Source organism: Apodemus sylvaticus, chromosome 1 (assembly GCF_947179515.1).
Source record: "Apodemus sylvaticus chromosome 1, mApoSyl1.1, whole genome shotgun sequence".
NCBI lineage: Eukaryota > Metazoa > Chordata > Mammalia > Rodentia > Muridae > Apodemus > Apodemus sylvaticus.
Window position 1 is genome coordinate 168194424 of NC_067472.1, and position 21188 is coordinate 168215611.

At 44.0% G+C, this 21188-nt stretch overlaps 1 protein-coding gene across 6 annotated transcripts; it reads left to right on the forward strand.

Moving 5' to 3' along the window:
* On the forward strand, positions 1-20818 carry Tph1 (tryptophan hydroxylase 1). Of its 6 annotated transcripts, XM_052162609.1 has the most exons (13): positions 1-282; positions 413-499; positions 1321-1419; positions 2260-2383; positions 6876-7059; positions 8500-8600; positions 12033-12100; positions 12266-12462; positions 15197-15332; positions 16027-16153; positions 17743-17838; positions 18505-18638; positions 20334-20818. In XM_052162609.1, the coding sequence occupies exons 4-13, from the start codon at positions 2267-2269 to the stop codon at positions 20506-20508; spliced, it is 1335 nt and encodes a 444-aa protein (XP_052018569.1). In that variant the 5' UTR covers positions 1-282; positions 413-499; positions 1321-1419; positions 2260-2266; the 3' UTR covers positions 20509-20818. The 6 variants fall into 6 exon arrangements, with proteins under 6 accessions (XP_052018569.1, XP_052018573.1, XP_052018578.1 ...); XM_052162613.1 differs by lacking the exon at positions 1321-1419; XM_052162618.1 differs by lacking the exon at positions 413-499.
* Positions 20819-21188: the final 370 nt, after the last annotated feature.

Consider the following 21188-nt stretch of genomic DNA (forward strand, 5'->3'; position numbering starts at 1 on the left):
GACTTTTTTGTGGCTGAGGATGAGTCAACATTAACTTAATTAAAACTCCACGAGAATAGCTGTGAACGAGACGGGCGCCTGGGCTGCGGACCGCGACTAAGAGGTCAGCGCCGGCCGCTCCCGCCCACATCCGCGCGGCTCCCGCCGCCCACACCGCACTCCCCCATCCTCAGTAGCCGCGCGCCCGCCCGGCGCCCATTGGCCGGTCTGACGATGCGCTTCTCCTATAAGAGGCGGCATCTCCCGAACACAGGTGACCCTCTGAACTCCAGTGGCTCTGAGGTGAGTGGGTGAGTGGGGTGACCCTTCCCCGGGACCCCTGATCAGAGGTCTCCCAGCACGGACAGGACCAACCTCCAGTAGGGAGCAGGTGGAAGTCCTACCCCTGAAGGCTCCACTTTTCGTTCCTTAGAGCTTCTTCGGAGACAGCAGACTCTATTCTTGAGGATCTCCTGGGTGCCAGGAGCAGACTGTCCCATGCTGGATTTCGGCTTTATGGGTAACACTGTGCCTCTGTGACTTCTTGTCAGCAGGAACAAACATAATTAATCTTTCTCTTCCACCCAAAGGGTAATATCTCTTTTTCTTCCCTTATAATGGGAACCTTCCCTTAACATCAAAGGAAGGGAGTCTTCGATGCCAGACCACTCTCTCAGCACTGCATCTGCACTCTACAGGGCTACCCAGGTCACGGTTGACAGAGGCATAGGTCCTTGAGATTCAGAGCTAGTTAATAGTCCAGGTAATGGGAACTCTGATGAAATATAACGATCTGATTTTTAGAGGTTTTAAGTGCGTATGTTCCGTTCTAGTGGGCTTAGAATAGAGGTGGAGGATACAAGCCCCGGAAGCCCGTGTCTGTGCCTGTGGGATGCCAATGGCGGGATTCTTTATCTTTTTCAAGACAGGGGTTCTTCCTGGAGCCCTGGCTGTCACTGCAGACCAGGCTGGCCTCCATCTCCCAGAGTTCCACCTGCCTCTGCCTTCTGAGTGCTGAGTGCCACCACTGGCCGTCTCAAGGGTGGGATCCTAACTGAGTGTTCCGGGGTCACACAGCCAGTCACTGGAGTTCACATGTCCACGTGTCGTAGCTGCTGCCCTAGATCATTCTGACCATCTGGAGGGAGGCAGCCTCTGCCTTGTGCTTCTGGAAGGTTCCTTCATCTCCCCTGGGCTCGCGGAAGCCTTTTTACTTACATTTTATCTCTACTTCATTCCCACTTCCCGTTTAGAAAAGAAAATCAGTACCCCAGGGATTCTTTCCAAACCATTGATTGTAACTTTCAGTCCCACCTTCAAAACCCTTGCTGTGCTTTCCAGATGAGACTTTGAAGCTTCTCTTACTGGTGATGAAGCTAAGGAAGGAGAGAGGTGGTGGTGTGTGAGTCCCCTTCACTGCGCTGAACAAACCCTGCAAGGGTATTAATCAGATAGCCTTCTTCTTGGCAGGTCTTACTTCCTGTGCTGGGTCCTGCACACTGGGGAATCTTTATTCAGCTGAGGATCCCACCCTGCCTTTGAGGGTGACTCCTTACCTTTCAGGGTAACCCCAGCCTTTGAGGGTAAACCTCTCCCTTTAAGGGTGACCCTTTTTAATCTTACTTGGCGACAAAGAGGTTCAAAGGGGGAATATAAGACTAAAGGGGGGAAAGAAATACCAGAGGAAATCACCGGGCTCTAACAAGGGCTTTGGGATTGTTGGCAGAATGCCCCAAGGCTAGGCAGGTCAGCAGGCAGCGTTGCTGGAGCGGTGGGAATGTGGCTGTCAGCATAGGGATCTGATTTTAGGTCAGTTCAAAAGTGTTCAGGACAACAGAAGGATATGCACAGAAAGATAAGACCCGGAGGAAACGTGTATCCTCACCTCTTAGAGCTCTAAGCTGTAGTTGTGTTTACAAAGGAAACAGAAGGCCTGGTCCCCCTCTCTAAAGCGCCTTAGGTTAGAAGACATGTGTGAAGGAAGCTCGTGGGAAAGCTACTCTTGACCGGAATTTGATGGGCAGTGAGGTAGGCCTTCACCGAGGTCTCAGTTTGGGGCTGAACTTCAGGAAGACTGGGCAGAAAAGGGAAGTGCAGAGACACATCAGGTTCTTTTGCCATTCTGGGTGCTAAGCTAGGCAGTGTCTCACCTTCTGTCCCACTGCCATCTGGAAAAGCCTGTTGAATACGTGAGTTTTGCAGATAAAGGAATGGGAGCTGCTGCCCCCTGCTGGCCAGCTCTGTGCTTAGCACCTACTCATCTGAGCTTTGACACTACAGATTCACCATGATTGACGACAACAAGGAGAACAAAGACCATTCCTCTGAAAGGGGGAGAGTGACTCTCATCTTCTCCTTGAAGAATGAAGTTGGAGGACTCATAAAAGTGCTGAAAATCTTCCAGGTATGGCTTTTCCATAAAGCCCATCTCAAAAACGGGTCTTTGAAATTCTATTTAAAATGTAAGCTACTGTCAGTCAAGTTTCTCAGAGATGGCCTCTTAACTTGCCTTGCTAACATACTTTTTGGGGAGCGGAAAGACTGCTCAGTGGTTAAAAGCACTTGCCATTCCTGCAGAGGACACAGGTTCAGACTCCAGCACCCACACCAGGCAGCTCACAACTGTCTCTAACTCTGGTTTCAGGGGATCTCATGTCCTCTTCTGGGCACTGCACACCTGTGGTGCATGCACAACACTTGGGTGCAGAGTGTAAATAAAATATGTTCAGTGTGAGAAGTGGGTAAGCCAGGCAGTGGTGGCACACGCCTTTAATCCCAGCACTTGGGAGGCAGATTTCTGAGTTTGAGGCCAACCTGGTCTACAGAGTCAGTTCCAGGACAGCCAGGGATATACAGAGAAACCCTGTCTTGAAAAACCAAAACCAAAACAACAAAACAAAACAAAAAAAAAGAAAGAAAAGAAAAGAAAAGAAATGGGTAAGAAAGAAAACAGCCTAGGAAAGACTAAACACAAGTAGCTGGGAAGGAGACTGGGGGAGGAATCACTGCTTAAAGGTTGAGAGATTTCAACTGAACGAAGCGGTTTACACTTAACAAAATGCCTAGCCATGTACTTTGATGTTATTTAATGACATATTAATATTTTCAAGTGACAAAGTAGCAAGGACTCTGCCATTATGTCAGCAGCTGCCGTCAGAGCCTCATTGCATATGACCTGCAAATATTTTCAGTTTAATGTAGTGAGACTGGGTTACTGTGCATTTATGAGCCTTAAAATGTTCCTCCTTACAATTTTAATTTTTTTATTTTTATTTATTATGTGTATTTGTGTGTGTACATGTTCTCTGTCTCTGTCTCTCTGTCTGTCTCTGTCTCTGTCTCTCCCTCTCTCCCTCTCTCTCTCTCTCTCTCTCTCTCTCTGTGTGTGTGTGTGTGTGTGTGTGTGTGTGTGTGTGTGTGTGTGTGTGTGTGATGATCAGAGAACAACTTGCAGGAGTTGGTTCTCTCCTTCCACTGTGTGGGTTCTGGGAATTGAACTCAGGTTGCCAGACTTGGTTGCAGGCTCCTTTCCCTGTGGAACCATTTTGCTGGGACAAATGTTTAAATTTTTTACCCAGTAATGCCATTTCCATGAAAATGGATTTGTGTGTGTGTGTGTGTGTGTGTGTTATAGGTGCACACTGCAGAGGCTAGTGAGGATGTCAGGTCATTCTCTGTCATTCTCTTCCTTATTCCTTTCAGACATGGTCTCTCACTGAGCCTGGGTCTGGGCTAGCCTCCATCAAGCCTCCGAGATTCCCGTCTTTCTAACCCCACAGTGTGGGGTTACCTGCAAGTGACTGTACCAGGCTTTTATGTGGGTGCCGGGGATTCGAACTCAGAGCCTTATGCATGCATGTGCAGCAGCCACGTTGGCCACTGAGCCACCTCCCCAGCCCTTCTCCTATAGTTCTCCTGATGAAATATGGGCGAATCAGACCCAGCACAGTGTTTATTGAGCACTTATTATGTGCGGTGTGCTGGACTCTATACTAAGCTGTGGATCTGAACAAACCAGACACGGTACCGCGCGCGTCACAGAGTGTATGATCTGCACAGGGCGGCGGACATTAAGCAAGCCATTTAGAGAGTGCACCCTGTATAGGTGTGAAGCGAGACGCTAGGTCCTGGGACTCCACTGAACTGGAGGCTCTAACCCCGTTTGAGGATGCAGGGACACAATAATTTATTTCTAACAGACTGTGAACAGGCTCAGTTGTGGTGCGTGAACATCACATGGCTGGGCAGGTTCCAGGTTTGTGCGCCCACAGACCCCTTATTGGTGAGGTGGTCATCGGGAGTTAATGTCTCTATGCAGGTCTCAATAAAATAAGAGGGAACCCCGCCTCCCTCACATCATTAGGAATGAAGAATTAAACTGTTCAAAGCGCTTGAGGTTATACAAAGTAAACAATCAGTAAAGTTGACTGTCATCAAGAAGGTTCATCTTCAGGACATGTTGTTTAGTCCGTCAAAGCATGAGCATTTAAATGTGGACAGTGCCCTAGGAGGACCTGAGACCAGGGCCCCTGCCTCAGCCAGCTCCTTTCAACCTGATCCCCTCCCTGGCTTCTTCGGTAAGGAAGAATATTTATAAGACATAAATATTGCTTTCGTTCCCTCCTTGCTCTGAGAATTAATTTGTTCTCTAATGTGAGCAATATTGGTACCATCTCTCCTTGTTCCTTTACTCCTTCCTCCCCAAATTTAATACTCTAAAGAATTGTATTATTACTACCTTATATTATTGCCATACAAAGTTAAACCCCAAGCTTTGAGCATGCTGGGCAAGGGCCCGTTTACTAATTATTTTGAGAGCAAGTCTCACCAAGTTTTCCAGGCTGCCATCAAACTCATGATCCTCCTGCCTCCGCCTCCCAAGTTGCCAGGATTGCAGGCCTGTACCAACAAGGCTGGCTTGTATTATTTTTTTTTTACTGTAGTAAATACCTTTGGACCTTTGGAAGTATGTGCCTGTATTTCTTCTGCCAATGCCCTCCATTTTCTTTATTGTTAGAGTTTTGGTACGTGGTTTAAAACCTCAACACGTGGAATTATAAACATTTTCAGGTAAAATTGACGATTTACATGGAAAATATTTCTGATAAAATTCAAGAAATATTTCGACAAACACATTAAAATTGACTATTTCATGGAAAATTATACAGATAAAACGGTAGATATAAAAAAACTTTCTAAATTAATTGACTTAAATGGAAAACATTTCTGATAAAATAGAAGAAATATATAGAAAAGTATGGTAAAATTGAAGATTATCATGAAAAATAATGCAGATAAAAAAACTAAATTAATTGAAAGAGGAATTACAAACATTTTCTGATAAAATTGAAGATTTACATGAAAAATATTTCTGTTAGTCTTTGACTTTTTATTGGGGAATTAAGTCCATTGATGTTAACAGATATTAAGGAATAGTGATTGCTGCTTCCTGTTATTTTTGATGTTATATCAGAAATATTTTCCATGTAAATCTTCAATTTTACCTGAAAATGTTTATAATTCCACTTTAAATAAACTTAGAATTATTTTTATGCCTACCATTTTATCTGTATAATTTCCATGATAATTTTCAATTTTAACATGTTTTTCTACATATTTCTCCAATTTTATCAGAAATATTTTCCATGTAAATCTTCAACTTTATCAGAAAATGTTTATAATTCCACTTTCAATAAAAAGGAATATTGCCCAAAGCATAGCATATATTAGGTATTATCTCTACTATTTAAACTGTATCATTTATCATTTTTTTATTTTTTATTTTCTATATTCTTTGTTTACATTCCAAATGGTTTTCCCTTTCCCGGTTCCCCCCTCCCCTTAAGTCCCATAAGCCCTCTTCCCTCTGCCCGTTCCCCAATCACCCCCCTCCCATTTCTCTGTCCTGGTAATCCCCTACAATGCTGCATCAAGCCTTTCCAGGACCAGGTCCCTCTCCTTCCTATTTCTTGGGAATCATTTGATATGTTAGTTGTGTCTTGGGTATTCAGAGCTTCTGGGCTAATATCCACTTATCAGTGTCTGCATGCCATGTGTGTTCTTTTGTGAATGAGTTACCTCACTTAGCATGATATTTTCCAGATCCAACCATTTGTCTAAGAATTTCATGAATTCATTGCTTTTAATCGCCGAGTAGTACTCCATTGTGTAAATATACCACATTTTCTGTATCCATTCCTCCATTGAGGGACACCTGCTTTCTTTCCAGCTTCTGGCTATTATAAATAAGGCTGCCATGAACATAGTGGAGCATGTGTCCTTACTATATGCCGGGGAATCCTCTGGGTATATGCCCAGATATAACACTTTTGTAGATCCTAAATATTTATCTTTATGTATATCTATTTCTATAATTTTTGTTTTTTTTCTCAAAAAAATCTGTGAAAAAAGAATGGCCCTCAAAAACAAAAACAGCCCAACACGTTCCGTAAACTTATAAAGAAACGTCAGTCTTCTGCTGTCTCTCCTTATTCCATTTTTTAAAGCCTACTTGTATAGACAGGGCCTTGCTCTGTAGTTCAGACTGGCCCAGAACTTCCACAGCGTCCTGAGTGCTGTGACTGCAGGTGTAAACACTATGCCCAGCCCGGCATCTGATGCTTAGATCTGGGCTGTAACCAGCCCTGACTAACAGTGTCTTTGTCACTTTACTGTTTGCTGAAGGGTATGATGAATTTTCATATTTTGATTTAATCTTACATATTCTGGAAGGGGACGGTTTTGCCATTAGCAGCACTAAAACTACATTCTTCCTTCTTTTGAGCTAATTCTGACAAGTGTTGAATTGGTTTTTTAGTTCTAATTAAAGTATTCTTCTCAAAGATTATTAGCATCCGAGGCAGGTCCATGCAGTCTTAACCCTTTGCCTTACATAGGAGAATCACGTGAACCTGTTACATATCGAGTCCCGGAAATCAAAGCGAAGAAATTCAGAATTTGAGATTTTTGTTGACTGCGACATCAACCGAGAACAGCTGAATGACATCTTGCCCCTGCTGAAGTCCCACACTACCGTCCTCTCTGTGGACTCTCCTGATCAGCTCACCGTGAAGGAAGACGGTATGTTAAGCCCCACCTCGGACAGTAAGCACCCAGCACGTGTCCCGTCTCCTATTTATTTTTAGGACAAGGAGATAAAAAGAAACCTCTGTCTTTTCCAAGTCCTCATTGTGTGACAGTGAAGGGAAGACAGAATGGAGCTGATCAGAATTCTGAGGGAAAACTCTGAGGCAGCATTTGATGGAGGGCGGGGTGAAAGAAGTCTTGGGGGTGACAAGGGTGGGTCAAAGGTCAACGGTCTCTCTTAGCTCCTAAAGGACTTCTTGGTCCTGAAACCCTGCTCTCTTTGTCCCCCAGTCCCCTTCTGAACTCCTCATAGGTCTTCCGGGCTTGGTGTCTAACAGATAAGAGACAGATACTTGAATTTGGGGAGAATATTGGTAGTGTTTGACTTCGATGATCTAAAAGCTATTATTTACCTCATTCTTACCGAAGATGATGGCTCTGGTGAATCAAAGCCTTCCAAGGTCCAGATTCTCAGATCAAAAAGACTGAGGCTGAGGTCTCCATTATGGGGGAAAACAACAACAACAAAAAACGCACTGTAATTTAGTTGAGACAAAAGACAAATGGATTCATTTAGTAACCTTATAATCCATGGAGTCTCTTCAAATACATCACAGTATTTGGGGTGTGGCCAGGGCTTGCTGTTCATCTGCTACGCCATCATGTCATTGTTAAACTGTGGATTCACCTCCCCTTCCGGCTGCCAGGGAGCAGTTTCCCTGGGACTCAGTGCTCCTCTTAAAACAGAAGGAACAGGGCAGGAGGGCCGAGTTCCTGGCCTCTCTCTTCTGCTGGTAATGGTTAAATGCCTTAGCTTCAGTCGCCCGCTTCCCTCAGCTGTACAGTGAAGAGTTTCCCAGAGTGCTAGGTGGCTCCTTTGATTTTTAATGCATACCAACTCATGTGACCCCGCATGCACAGGTGGCTTATGACCTCTGGCATGTGCCCTCCTTGGGCGTCCATCTATATTCATACGCACTCGAGCACACACACATTTCCTGAACTAAAACAGTAAACATTTTAAAGAAAATCTAAAAACTAGATACTGAGATATGATTCTGTGCCTCAAACAAACATGGATATTAAAATTCCTTCCCGGACTTGTGCGCTGGTGTATGGAGTTGCATTAGCCTAGTCTGCCTTCTCAGAATAACTGGGTATGTGTCATAAAACATGTAAATGCTTGGCTTGTTACTTCAATAGAGTATCCTTCAGCACTTGGGAAATCAACCTGAAGATTAAAAAAAAAAAACAACTCTTGAAGCCAATGATTTTAATTAAAATAAGACTTCTAGGAATAGAATGGGCATTTGAGCCGTGTTTGATTTCCAGCAATACACAAGTCTCATCTCATCAAACTGCTCTTGCTTCTGAATTTCGCTTTGGTTAAGACAGTCTCCTCAACCTCAGTGGTTTTGGGATTTTATTTTACAGTTATGGAGACTGTCCCTTGGTTTCCAAGGAAGATTTCTGACCTGGACTTCTGCGCCAACAGAGTGCTGTTGTATGGATCCGAACTCGACGCAGACCACCCTGTAAATATGTTTAAAAAGTCTCCCAGTACAAATAATTTAAGTCAAACTAAAGATTAAAAAACAAAGCTCTTATTTTATTTTTAAATATTTATTTATTTTATTTTATGTGTGTGAGTACACTGTAGCTGTACAGATGATTGTGAGCCTTCATGTGGTTTCTGGGAATTGAATTTAGAGCCTTTGCTCGCTCAGGTCGGCCCAAATTGAAGCCTTTAGAAGGGATTTGTTAGCTGTATGTGCATGGGTGTTTTGCCCTGCATGTACGTACATATGCCTCAAGGGTCCCTGGAAGCCAGAGGAGGGCATGGAATCCTCTGGAATTGGGGTTGTGGATGGTTGTGAGACACCATGTAGGCACTCGGAACTGAACTGTAGCTCCCCAAGAGCAGCCAGTGGTGCTTAGTGTGGAGTCTTTTCTCCATCATCTTGGGGGCAACTGTTTTTTCAGACACGCTACTAGCTTATGCTAATTATAGAGAGTACTGAGTTTCATTACGATATTTTCATACATACGTAAGATGTTTTGATTATGCGCATTGTGATTGTCCTGTCTCGTTCCTCTCCCCCAAATGGCAAGGGCAAATTGATGGTGAGAAAATACTTTTCTTTTTTCTTTTTTTTAAACATTTATTTTATTATTATATCTAAGTGCACCGTAGCTGTCTTCAGACACACCAGAAGAGGGCGTCAGATCTCATTATGGATGGTTGTGAGCCACCATGTGGTTGTGGGATTTGAACTCAGGACCTTCGGAAGAGCAGTCAGTGTTCTTAACTGCTGAGCCATTTCTCCGTGAGAAAATACTTTTCTAAACAGAATTGGGACTTCAGTGTTTAGCAGAGGCCCTCCCCACTGGCAGGATTGAGTCAGTAGACAAGAAGGTATCCAGCTTCATTAACATGGAGATCGGCCCCGTCCCTGGCATTCCCCTTATTAAGATATCCCCAGAGCTGTGCAGTTGAGTGCATCTGTAGTCAGTTTCTGCTAAAATGAGCTTGAGTCTTTGAAATGACAATAGTGTTGGGTCAGAAAAATCCTGACCACCATGCTGTCCAGTTCGACTGACTGGGCATTGACGATAGGGGAAGTTGTTTCCTTGGAGAATTTTACAGTAGAGCTGTGAGCTCAAGAGCTGGAATCCAGAGCATTGCACTCATGTTTGAAGCTCTGGATTCTTGGGAGGGAAGGAGAGGGAGAATGCGATTACGGAGGCTTGCAGATCCAGCCTTTGCTTTAGGGCCTCCTGCTTTCTAAGCTGCACGAATGTGCCATGTACCACTTAAGATAGCCACCAGTGGACCCATCTGTTTACCAGCCAATCTTACCAAGTAACTGTTGCAACGAAATGGGGCACTCACCCCAAAGGAGCTCTCAGCCTAGTTGAGAACTAGCATGGATTAGCACATGGCAAGATAAAATGGACAAAGTGTGCTGGATGACATTAGCAAGTTGGGAACACATCCAAGAGAACAAATGCCTCTGACTGAAGCCATCAGAGAAAGGTGACATTTCAAGAGTATCCCAAGAGATTTCCGTAAGTGAGAGCTGGGAAGAAAGGACAGTCCAGCATGGGCAAAGCTTCTGAGGCAAGGCAACTGGGTGTGTGAATAGAAAGGCGAAACGCCAGCTTTACAGATGTCCGCTGCAGCGGGTGTCCACCTCCTTCCCGCTTTTAATATATGCTTTTTAATTTATTCTGATTACCGATCACTCGGCTGCTTCCCGTGCCTCCCTCACATGCTCTCAGCCATTGCAGTGATCTCAGGGCCACTCCCTCTCCTCTTCTAGACCTTACCAGTGGTTTTCCACATAGCCCTGTTATTTCGGGTAGCAAGAAAGTAGACACAGGGCAGTGCCCACCAACTGAGGAGGCAATAAAGAATGATAGGCAGAGACAGGCAGTGGAATGTTACCTGGCATAAAAAGACACAGCAGATGAATGTGCAGGTTCCTGTACATAATCCCAGAATATGACAAATCTGAGGCAGGGGGATTATCATTAGATTGGGGTCAGTCTGGGATATATAGTAAGACCGCATCTCACAAAACAAAATGAAATGGGCATGAAATAACCATGCCGCAACATGGGTGCACCTCGAACAGAGCCAGCCTCAAAAGGCCTCATGTTGTATAATTTCATTTACGTGAAGTATCTGGAAGAGGAAAATTCACTGAGACAGAGACTAGATCACTGGTTGGCAGGGGTTGGGGCTCGGGGGTTGGGGTAGGGGAATGAGGAAGGTATAGTACAATGTTTCTTTCTGAGATGACAAAATTTTTCTGAAATCAGATGGTACAGTCTATGACCTTACCACCCTGAACACACCCATCTGGTCTGAGATTAGAAGGTGAGGATGGTCGCTGGGCACAGTGGCAGGCCTATTGTCTCAGCCGTTGGCAAGTCTGAGGTGGGAGGATTACAAGTTCCAATGGCTAGCCTGGATAATGTGGCAAGATGCTGTCTTAAAATTGAAAACAAACAAAAATATGATCATGGTTGTTAATTTCTCTGAATGACTATTTCATGGCATATGGGCTATATCTTAGTATAGTTAGTGGTTAGTCTAAAGGAGATCAACACAGCCCTGAGGTCCAAATCCAAGCTCCTTAGCAGACCTCAACCTGCAGGTCCTGGACTAGTCTTTTTTTTGTTTGTTTGTTAAAGATTTATTTATTTTATATATCTGAGTACACTATTGTTCTCTTCAGACACACCAGAAGAGGGCAGCAGATCCCATTACAGATGGTTGTGAGCCACCATGTGGTTGCTGGGAATTGAACTCAGGACCTCTGGAAGAGCAGTCAGTGCTCTTAACCGCTGAGCGGTCTCTCCAGCCCAGTCTCAAGTGTCCTAGGCAGACTTTCTATTGCCTGGTTACATCCAGTCTTAGTGTTTTATTACTAATTTCTATTATAGGTAACATAACTGAAGATACAGTCAAGTAATTAAAGAAAAAAATAAGTTGGGCTGATGAGATGGCTCAGCGGTTAAGAGCACTGACTGCTCTTCCAGAAGTCCTCAGTTCAATCCCAGCAACCACATGGTGGCTCACAACCATCTGTAATAATAGGGTCTGATGTCCTCTTCTTGTGTGTCTGAAGACAGCTACAGTGTACTCATTTTCATAAAACAAATAAATAAATCTTAAAAAAAAGAAAAGATAAGAGCTATGAACTTAATTAGGATGGTCTCTTTTTGTCAATGTAGGATCTGTGCAGATTAACTATCATTTTACTTTGTAGCCACTAGATGATAGAGCTGTCATGTGACTGCTGACTTCAAAATAAAAGTGGTCACATATCTCTAAGAAATCCTTGCTTGTGCTAACACTTGTGCAGTTCTTTAATATCTCTGGTCAAAACAATGAAGTGTTTCTTAAGTGTCATCTTTAAGTATTTTTAGTTTCAATATTTGATTAATTCAATTCTCAGGGCTTCAAAGACAATGTCTACCGTAGAAGACGAAAGTATTTTGCAGAATTGGCTATGAATTACAAACAGTAAGTATGTTACAAGCCAACAAGTGGAACTTTGAGATAACACACACACACACACACACAAAAACCAGAATAAATAAAATAAGCTATGTTTATTCGAAAGGTAGAAAGCCATATAACTGTAACTACCTAACTACAGTGCAGAATTCCCTGTCTCCATCTCCTCAGTGGGGACCCCATTCCCAGGATTGAATTCACAGAAGAAGAGATTAAGACCTGGGGGACCATCTTCAGAGAGCTAAGCAAGCTCTACCCAACCCACGCCTGCAGGGAGTACCTCAGAAACCTTCCTTTGCTCTCAAAATACTGTGGCTATCGGGAAGACAACATCCCACAACTGGAAGACGTCTCCAACTTTTTAAAAGGTAATACACCCCCGGAGCTGTGTAAGGGGTTCTGCTGATCTGTTTCAACTGGGACAGTGTTGTTTGTGGAGGAACGGAGTCCAGTTATGTGGAAGGTCCAGAAGCTTCTAAACTCATCCTGGAGTACTGGACCCAAGACTGGGCACCACACTGGAAAAAAGGAGTCTGAATAGCTTAGAGTGGTGGTTCTCAACCTTCCCAGCTGCAACCCTTTAATACGGCACCTCATGCTGTGGTGACACCCAACCATCAAATTATTTTTGTTGCTATTTTCATAACTGTAATTTGTGCTATTATGCATTGTAATGTAAATATGTGTCTTTTCCGATGGTCCTAGGCAACATCTGAGAAAGGGTCCTTTGATCCCCTGTGAAAGGGGTCATGACCCTCAGGTTGACAACCATCAGCTTAGAGTGTGAACACAGAGGGAGCAGAGTTGTAAGGGAATTTGAAAATGCAGCACAGAGTTAACTCTGAAGAACACTTTAGGCATTAACTTGGAGATATAGGGGATGTTTTCTAAATGCGTAAACGTTGGACAAATTGGAATCTATATACTCTATGGCTCTTAAATAAAGAGGGAGAGCTTAATAGAAGACCCATTCAAAGCCAGGCTTGTAAAATGCTTAGATCCTATCAATGAGGGAATCTGTACTAAACCTCCGCACCTGCCTTCAAGGATGTGGTCGAGGAGATAAGAGTCTCTAGCTGATGTAGGAAGTCAAGTGATCACGGATCTTCAGACTCTGTTGTGCTTAAGAAAAATCACTATCTCCCTTTGTCTCAGCAAAACAGAGACCCTGGTGGGAAGGGCTGCCTTCCAGTGCTAGCTCTTGGCAGAGTCTCAGGAACACTAGGCAAGAGTTCTGTCCCTGACCTGCAGTCCAGTTATACTCTTGGCTCATGATGCTAATCTTTTGTTCCTGGCTGAAAGTGTTGTCTGAGTTTCTTACACGTCTGTTAACAAACATCTTCCCCATTATTCAATCCCTTACTTCTTATTTAAGAAACCTAAAGGGACTAAACAGGAAAACATGGTAACCTTTCCTGAGGGTAGAAATCATGCATGTGTTTTCTATTGGAAACTAAGCTTTTAAAATATAGTACAGCATCAGCGTAGGTGGCCCCACTGGACCCACACAGCATGCTGAGGATGCCACAGTCAGGATTTCAGGAAATAGTCTGCTGTGGATATAAAAGTGAAAGCTGTTCGGCCACAGAGCTATTCTGCTGTTTCAAGGATGAGTGTCAAAAAGAGAGCAAAATTTTCAATGAGAGAAATCAAAAACCAAGAGTACAATTCACAGGAAGTGTCAGATGAGGATATCAACACTGTCAGACTCGGATACATGTGGCTTTTTGCATTGTAAACAATGAACATGTACTTGATCAAACTAGTAGGGCCTTGGCCACACTAGCCACATGTTAAATGCTCAGTAGTGACAGATGGCCATTGTCCCATTCCATCAAGAAACATGGGAGACTCTATTGGATAGTGTTCTGCCCATGGGTGAGGGGACAGACTTACACAGCAACTGCATGGAGCTGGACCATCAGTGTTGTGATGGTTTAATGTGAGGCATAGGACAGAGCACACTGTGAACTCTTGAGCTACTGAAACCCAGTCATCCCCTTTCCAATTCAGAGAAGGCAGCCTTGGCATTGGGTGGAAGAGAACCATTCAGCTGAGGTGAAACTTGTAAAAAGAAGTATAGAAGATAATAATGCTTAAAAATAATGGATTAAATGGATGTCATAAAATACTTTAAAAATTAATGTATAATAATTTACCATACCAAAAAATTAAAGTACCATACAAAGAGAAAGGTCCCACCATTGTGTTTTATGGTTATGTGCCACATGTCCCACATCATCACCCTCACCATCCCCTTCTTCTCCTCAACAGTTAGTTCCTCTTCTGCTTTCATGTCACAGGCATTCCATTACGCCCCCTCCTCCCCCCAAGATCCCTTCCCCCCTGCCCACCACACACAGAGGGATTTGAATCTGGGTTCTGCATGTAAGAGAAAGCATTCGGTATGAGCCTGGCTTTCTCCTCTTATTATAATGATCTCCGGTTCCATCCATGTTCCTGCAAATGCTATGATGTCATTTTTCTTTATGGTGGGATGCAGTCTCACTGTGTATATGTACTGTTTGTTTCAGCTAGTTCTCTACTGATAGATGTCTAGGCTGACTCTGACTCCTGGCTACTGTGACTAGTGCAGCAACAAGTATGGATGCACAGTATCTATGTAGTGTGTGGACTTAGTGCCTGTGGGGAATATACCCAGGAGTCCTCCACCTGAAGTTCTATTTTTAGTTTTTTTTTCTTTTTCTTTTGGAGAAACTTCCATAATGGCTGCCCAAGTTTACACTTCCACTGTTAGTATATAAGAGTTAAAATGCTCTCCCTGTTTGAAGGAGGGTGCTAAGTGCTAAGTTCTCCTGAATTTGTATTCTACCATTATCATCTCCTGTGGTTTTTGAGAACATTGTCCCGTGTTTCATAGCTGGACATAGTATTTCACAGTAACGAGAAGAATCCTTTTATAAGCGTGATGGGAGATGTGGTGTGTAAGGGGATCTGACCCTGGGACATGCTTCATGATGCTTAGCACACATATGCTACATTTTAATTTCCACATCCCTTGAAAGTGCTACCTGGTGCCACTGGTGAGGGTGAGTGCTGTGTCTGAGGGGAAAGTTTTCTGTCTTCTCCTTTGCTTTGCAGAACGCACAGGGTTTTCCATCCGTCCTGTGGCTGGTTACCTCTCACCGAGAGATTTCCTGTCAGGGTTAGCCTTTCGAGTCTTTCACTGCACTCAGTATGTGAGACACAGTTCAGATCCCCTCTATACTCCAGAGCCGTAAGTACTTACGTCATTCATTCATCAAATGCTTGTTTACAGTCATGGTGCCCACTTCCCAAGGCATCTTGTAAGTATTCAATAAAGCAGCATATGTCAAGCCTTTAGAATAGAGACTGGCGTTAAAGTGTAGTCTATAACATACACAACTAGTTATTATTGTTGTTATTATTAATTTGGCAACGTATTAGATGTCAGATGCAGTTCTGTGCACAAGGGATGTAAAAATCAAATAAAAAGTATTGTATTCATAAAGTGTGTATTTTGGGGACATATACAGATGGTAAACAAGTAAACATAGCGTGTCAGATGATGGCGTGTGCCACGGGAGGGAAATAAAACTAGGAAAGGGTACAGGCATGCGCATGGGGCTGTTTTGGGAGGTGTGGTCAGAGAAGGCCTTGCTGAGGGAACATGGCAGTAGATACTTGATTTGAGTGGGGGACTTGGGGTAGCAGTGGATGTGTTGTGGGGACAAGATTTGGAACCAAAGGCATTTCTTTATCCAGTTAATATCCTTTGTGAGCTATTATTCCTGATCAGCTAGAGTGAAAACAAGGCTGACTTTGGCTTGGGTTGGTCAATCCCCTTTGTTTATGCCAGTGATACAGTGTTAGAGACCTTGTCTGTTGCAGCAGTTGTTTATGCCTGTGTGTCCGTTGTCACAGTGTGATACACTGTGTCTCTGTTGCAGAGACACCTGCCACGAACTCTTAGGCCACGTTCCTCTCTTGGCCGAACCCAGTTTTGCTCAATTCTCCCAAGAAATTGGCCTGGCTTCCCTTGGAGCTTCAGAGGAGGCTGTTCAAAGACTGGCAACGGTATACATCTGGAAACAGCTGTCTAGTCCGGCATTCTCCACTGGGCGTGGTTAGGGGTATTTGGGCATTTTGAAGTCCATGCTCAAAGTGACCATTAGAAAAGTTGCTTTCGCTTTAAATGTATGTGAATTTAAATAATGTTAAAAGAAGATAGACAAATTTAAGGTTTCTCAAATAAGAAACACAGCTTTAAAACAAGGCAGAGAATCACAAGTTTGCTTTAATACACTTGTTTTTAGACCAAAAATAAAATGACTTGTATCTTATCAGTAAGGCAAAGAAGGACATTTTAGGATGGGGCTCAAGGCGTGAGAAGGGGCTTGGCACTGCTGGGAACAGCTGAGGGTGGAGGAGGGGTGCAGAATAGACTAACTGGCTCTGAAGCTGTAATTGGGGGCTAGGGGCTCCTGAGACCTTTTGTGGAGTCCTTTGGGACAAAATTATTCATAAGTAAAAGACATGAAATGTATTTTTAATGTGACAGACAGGCTCACATGGCACATTGAGTCTGAACTTTATGTGACCGCCATGTGGCGAGTGAGGTAGTTTAAAGAGTATCCATATTTCTTTGAAAAGCAGATTCAAATGCCCAGGCCTTTTCTAGCTACATAACTGTGTAAGCCGAGCTTTCTTCATACACTCCAACCTAAACAACATATTGCAAAAGATTAAATACAGAAACAGATATGGTAATCCATCTGCCATCTCATCAGACATTAAATAATGTCTAGCCAGACATGGACAAGATGTGAACAGTGTTGGCTTAGCTGATTCAGTCACTCCACACTGTGAATCCATAGGATGATAATTGTAAAAAATTAAAACCAGGGCCAGCCGAGACAGCTCGGTGGCACCATAGTGAGCCGGGTTCCACCCCATAGCTGAAGGAAAGGACCTGCCCCACAATGTGTCCTCTGGCCTCTGCAGGCGTGTGCACACAGACAAATAGATGCAAAAGAAATTAGATTAAAGTTAAAAAGATGACAGTGGAAAGATGGCTCTATAGTTGGGAACATTTTTCCTGCTCTCCTAGAAGACTTGGGTTCTGTTTCCAGCACCCAGACAGCTCACAACCTCTGTAACTCCAGTCCCAGGGAATCCAATGCCCTCTCTGGCATTTGTGAATGCCCACATATATACACACACACATAAATAAGGACAATGAAAAACAAATTAAAAAGATGAATAACACAATTATAAAACAATGCCACTCCTCTGTTATTGTTTTATAAAATGTACTTTCATAAGTGATACTTATGTTACATACTATGGATGTACTGTATTCAAAGTTGATTTCTAAGCACCCATTTCCTTCTTGAACTTTAATATGATCAGTATAGCTAGGGTTACATATAGACAGAGAGAGGTTGTTGAACTCCTTGGTAATTTTTTAACTATATGTGAGAGTCTTTACATCAAGTTTACAAAGTCGTGGTGTACAACAGGGCCAGATTGTAAAAGGACTTGGGATCTAGGCTGGAAGTGTTGGGCTTGGTTCTGGGTGTACTTTGGGCCAGTGACTAAGAACTGGAATTTGCTTCAGGTTGAGATGCTCAGGGTGTGAACATGATGTTGACCTCGTTTTGCAGTGCTACTTCTTCACTGTGGAGTTTGGGCTGTGCAAACAAGATGGTCAGCTGAGAGTCTTTGGTGCCGGCTTGCTTTCTTCCATCAGTGAACTCAAAGTAAGACTCATCAGGCTTCACACATAACTGTATCCACCAATAGGACCAACATGGCTGGAGGCAGAGCTTGCTTCTGGGCGAGCGCTTACTATGGGAAATATTTTAAGGTGGCTGCAAACATAATTTGAGAACTTTTTTCCTCTACTCTCTCAAATTTCTAGAGAAAATAGAAAGTGTTTTTAAAGCTTTATGCAAATTTCTGGGAAACAAGCAGTAAGTTCTGTATGAAGTAGGGAGGTGATAGATATTCACTTAAGAAAGTGACTTGCTCTCCAGGGAGCAAGATTAAAGACGCTGTCCAAGGTACTGTCTTGTGCAGCAATAGGCTGCTCTCCAGTGGTGGGTATAAGTGTAGCGGAAAGGTGACTAGCAGAGGTAAACAGTAGTTGCCACAATGCATAAGTAAATAACTGAATAAATAAAGATGCCTGGGTGCCGCCTATGTGATAAATAGAGTTAAAATAAAGCCATGGAGATGGTCTTGGGTCATTTGTGGGAGACAGCAAGCTTGTTTTGTTGGGCTAGACTGGATGATGTAGAGCCGTAGGAGGCCAGTCTGAGGGCACAGTCAGGGCCCTTGCATAGCTCAGATCAGAGCTGTCAGCAGCTGCAGTCTTGTGTTCTGTGAAGACAGGCAGGATTTGATTGTCATTCTTTGTCCCCCAGCATGCACTTTCTGGACATGCCAAAGTTAAGCCCTTTGATCCCAAGGTTGCCTGCAAACAGGAATGTCTCATCACAAGCTTCCAGGATGTCTACTTTGTATCGGAGAGCTTTGAAGATGCAAAGGAGAAAATGAGGTAAAACCTATGTCGCTCAAGCTTCTTCCATTTGCTGCGAAAGTAATGTCCAAAGATACAATAATCACAGGTCTGCGTGAGTAGGTAATTAGGAGCCTGCCAGGAGCTTTCTATCTGGGTTATGTTTGTCTTTTTTAGAGTAGGTTGAATAGCAGAGATCTCATAGTCGCTATGGGAATGGGGTACATTGAGAGATTGGATTCTCCCCATTTCTTTCCATCAGATTTTATAGCTCAGTAGGAAAAAAAAAGAAATTAGACAAGCTACTGTAATATGAAAACTAGCAAGAATGGAGAGAGAGGAAACACTGTCTTGTCTCCTTTGGTCTCCTCTCCAGCTGGAGAATCACAGAAATCTTAGAGGCAAGTGAGGCAGATGGAAAGACTAGCTAGAATTTAGATGTGTTAAGTTTTAGGCTGAAATGACATGGAAAAGACGAAGAGAGAGAGAGAGGCGTGGGGCTATTTCAGTGCATCCAGAGCTCCTGACTCATCAGCTGAGCACATAGTCAAGAGGGAAGACTTGGAGCACAGACACTTTTTTAGGAGATTCTTGCAAACTCCAGGTGAAAGTAAAGCCTGGACTAAGATAGAGGCAGCAGGGAGGAAGTCACTGGGGAAGCGGGATCCAGGAAACAGCATGTGATAAAGGCTGTCCTGAAGCCACACTATGAGGACAGGGGCAGACGGCAGGGGTGGAAGATGATGCTTATCTTCCAGGGGCCTGCTCTGCACAGAACCAAATAACAATAGCAGCTGGGTTTTCTCTAGCACAGATGGTGTCCTTGTGCAAAGCTGTGGTGGTCCCTGCTGGGGAGACCAGATGGATGGGAACCTGGATTCCGTCCCCAAGCATGTACACTGGCTCTTGGCTGTGCTGTTATCCTTAGGGGTTCTGAACATGATTGTTTTGTAGGGTGCCATATAAGAGGTTCGAATGTTGGCTTGATAAAGGAGGCGGATTTTAAACCTTGAGGAAGGGGAGAATTCAAGTCATTAGAGAGGACTCTAGAAACATTCTAAACAGAACAATCACACAAGTACGGCAGGGTAGGACTTCCTCTCTCTCTCTCTCTCTCTCTGTCTCTGTCTCTGTCTCTGTCTGTCTGTCTGCCTGTCTGTCTGCCTGTCTCTCTTTCTCTCTCTTTGTTCAGTATTGCCATTATCCACTGACAGATAGAGCTACTGGACTTGATGCCTGTAGTGAAGCCAAGAGGTCAAGAGATGGGATGTAGATCACCTCCATGGCGCAAGACATGGGATTAACATCCAGTATGGGAGGATGGAGAAGAAGGAAATGGAGAGGGAGAGAGAGGATGGTGGGGGAGGGGATGGTGGGGGAGGGGAGGGAGGGGAGATGCACTTTATGCATGCTCGCCATTGCGGCTACAGTGAGAGAGGCTGTTGGGATCTCTGCTGTCATGACAGAGAAAGCAGGTGTGTGTGTGTGTGTGTGTGTGTGACTATGTGTGTGCATGTGACTATGTGTGTCTCTGTGTGTGTTTGTCTGTGTCTGTGTGTCTGTGTATTTGTGTGTGACTGTGTGTCTGTATGTGTGTCTGTTTGTCTGTGTGTGTGTCTTTGTGTGTGTGTCTGTGTGTCTGTGTCTCTATGTGACCAGGTCTTCTGTCCTTTATTTAGCTTTGTCACCCATTGTCACAGAAATTAACACTCCCTTACTTGTTGTCTTAAATAGGGAATTTGCCAAGACCATGAAGCGCCCGTTTGGAGTGAAGTACAATCCGTATACACAGAGCCTCCAGGTTCTGAGAGACGCCAAGAGCATAACTAGCGCCATGAATGAGTTGCGGGATGACCTCGACGTCGTCAGCGATGCCCTTGCTAGGGTCAGTAGGTGGCCCAGTGTGTGATGGTTTCCAGTGCAAATCTAGAAGCCTTTGAACATCAGTCCAGAGCCAGGGCCAGTTCTTGCTTCCCCCGAAAGCCTGCTTTGGGAGGGCCAGCGTCTCCCAGCTTAGCAATGTCTCTCGCCTCTCATTGTATCCAGACACTCACTGTCTCTGAAATGCACACCTGGATGCTCTGCACCTCTCATCTTCTATTTCCATTTTGTCATTTTGGCTCCTGCTTAGGGGAATATAATTCACATGCCACGTGATTCACAGGATGCACACGGGGAGTTTAAAATATTTCATTTCATTAAAATATAATTGAATCATTCTTCCCCTTCCCTTTTTTCCCTCCAACCCCTCCCTCTCAAATTCATGGCCTTTCTGCTGAATGTCCATTTTTGATGGGCAAGTTGTCTGACATGGGTCAGAGCTGGACTCATCGTGATGCCATTTTCCCAGTCGGCCATTAGTGGGCGGTCACTCAGGACGCCATGATGAGTGTATCTGTATCTGTTACCTATCAGTGACGTCGTGACAGCCCAGGCATAATCACACAGTAGACTTCAAGGAGACTTGCTGAAGCAGAAGCACAGATGGCTTTGCTCTAGAGCACGGCTAGTAAAGAGCAAGCCGGCTTCAAGTGTGGTGTCAGACAGGGACATAGAAATCACCAAGGCTCAGCCAGGCATGAGGACGCC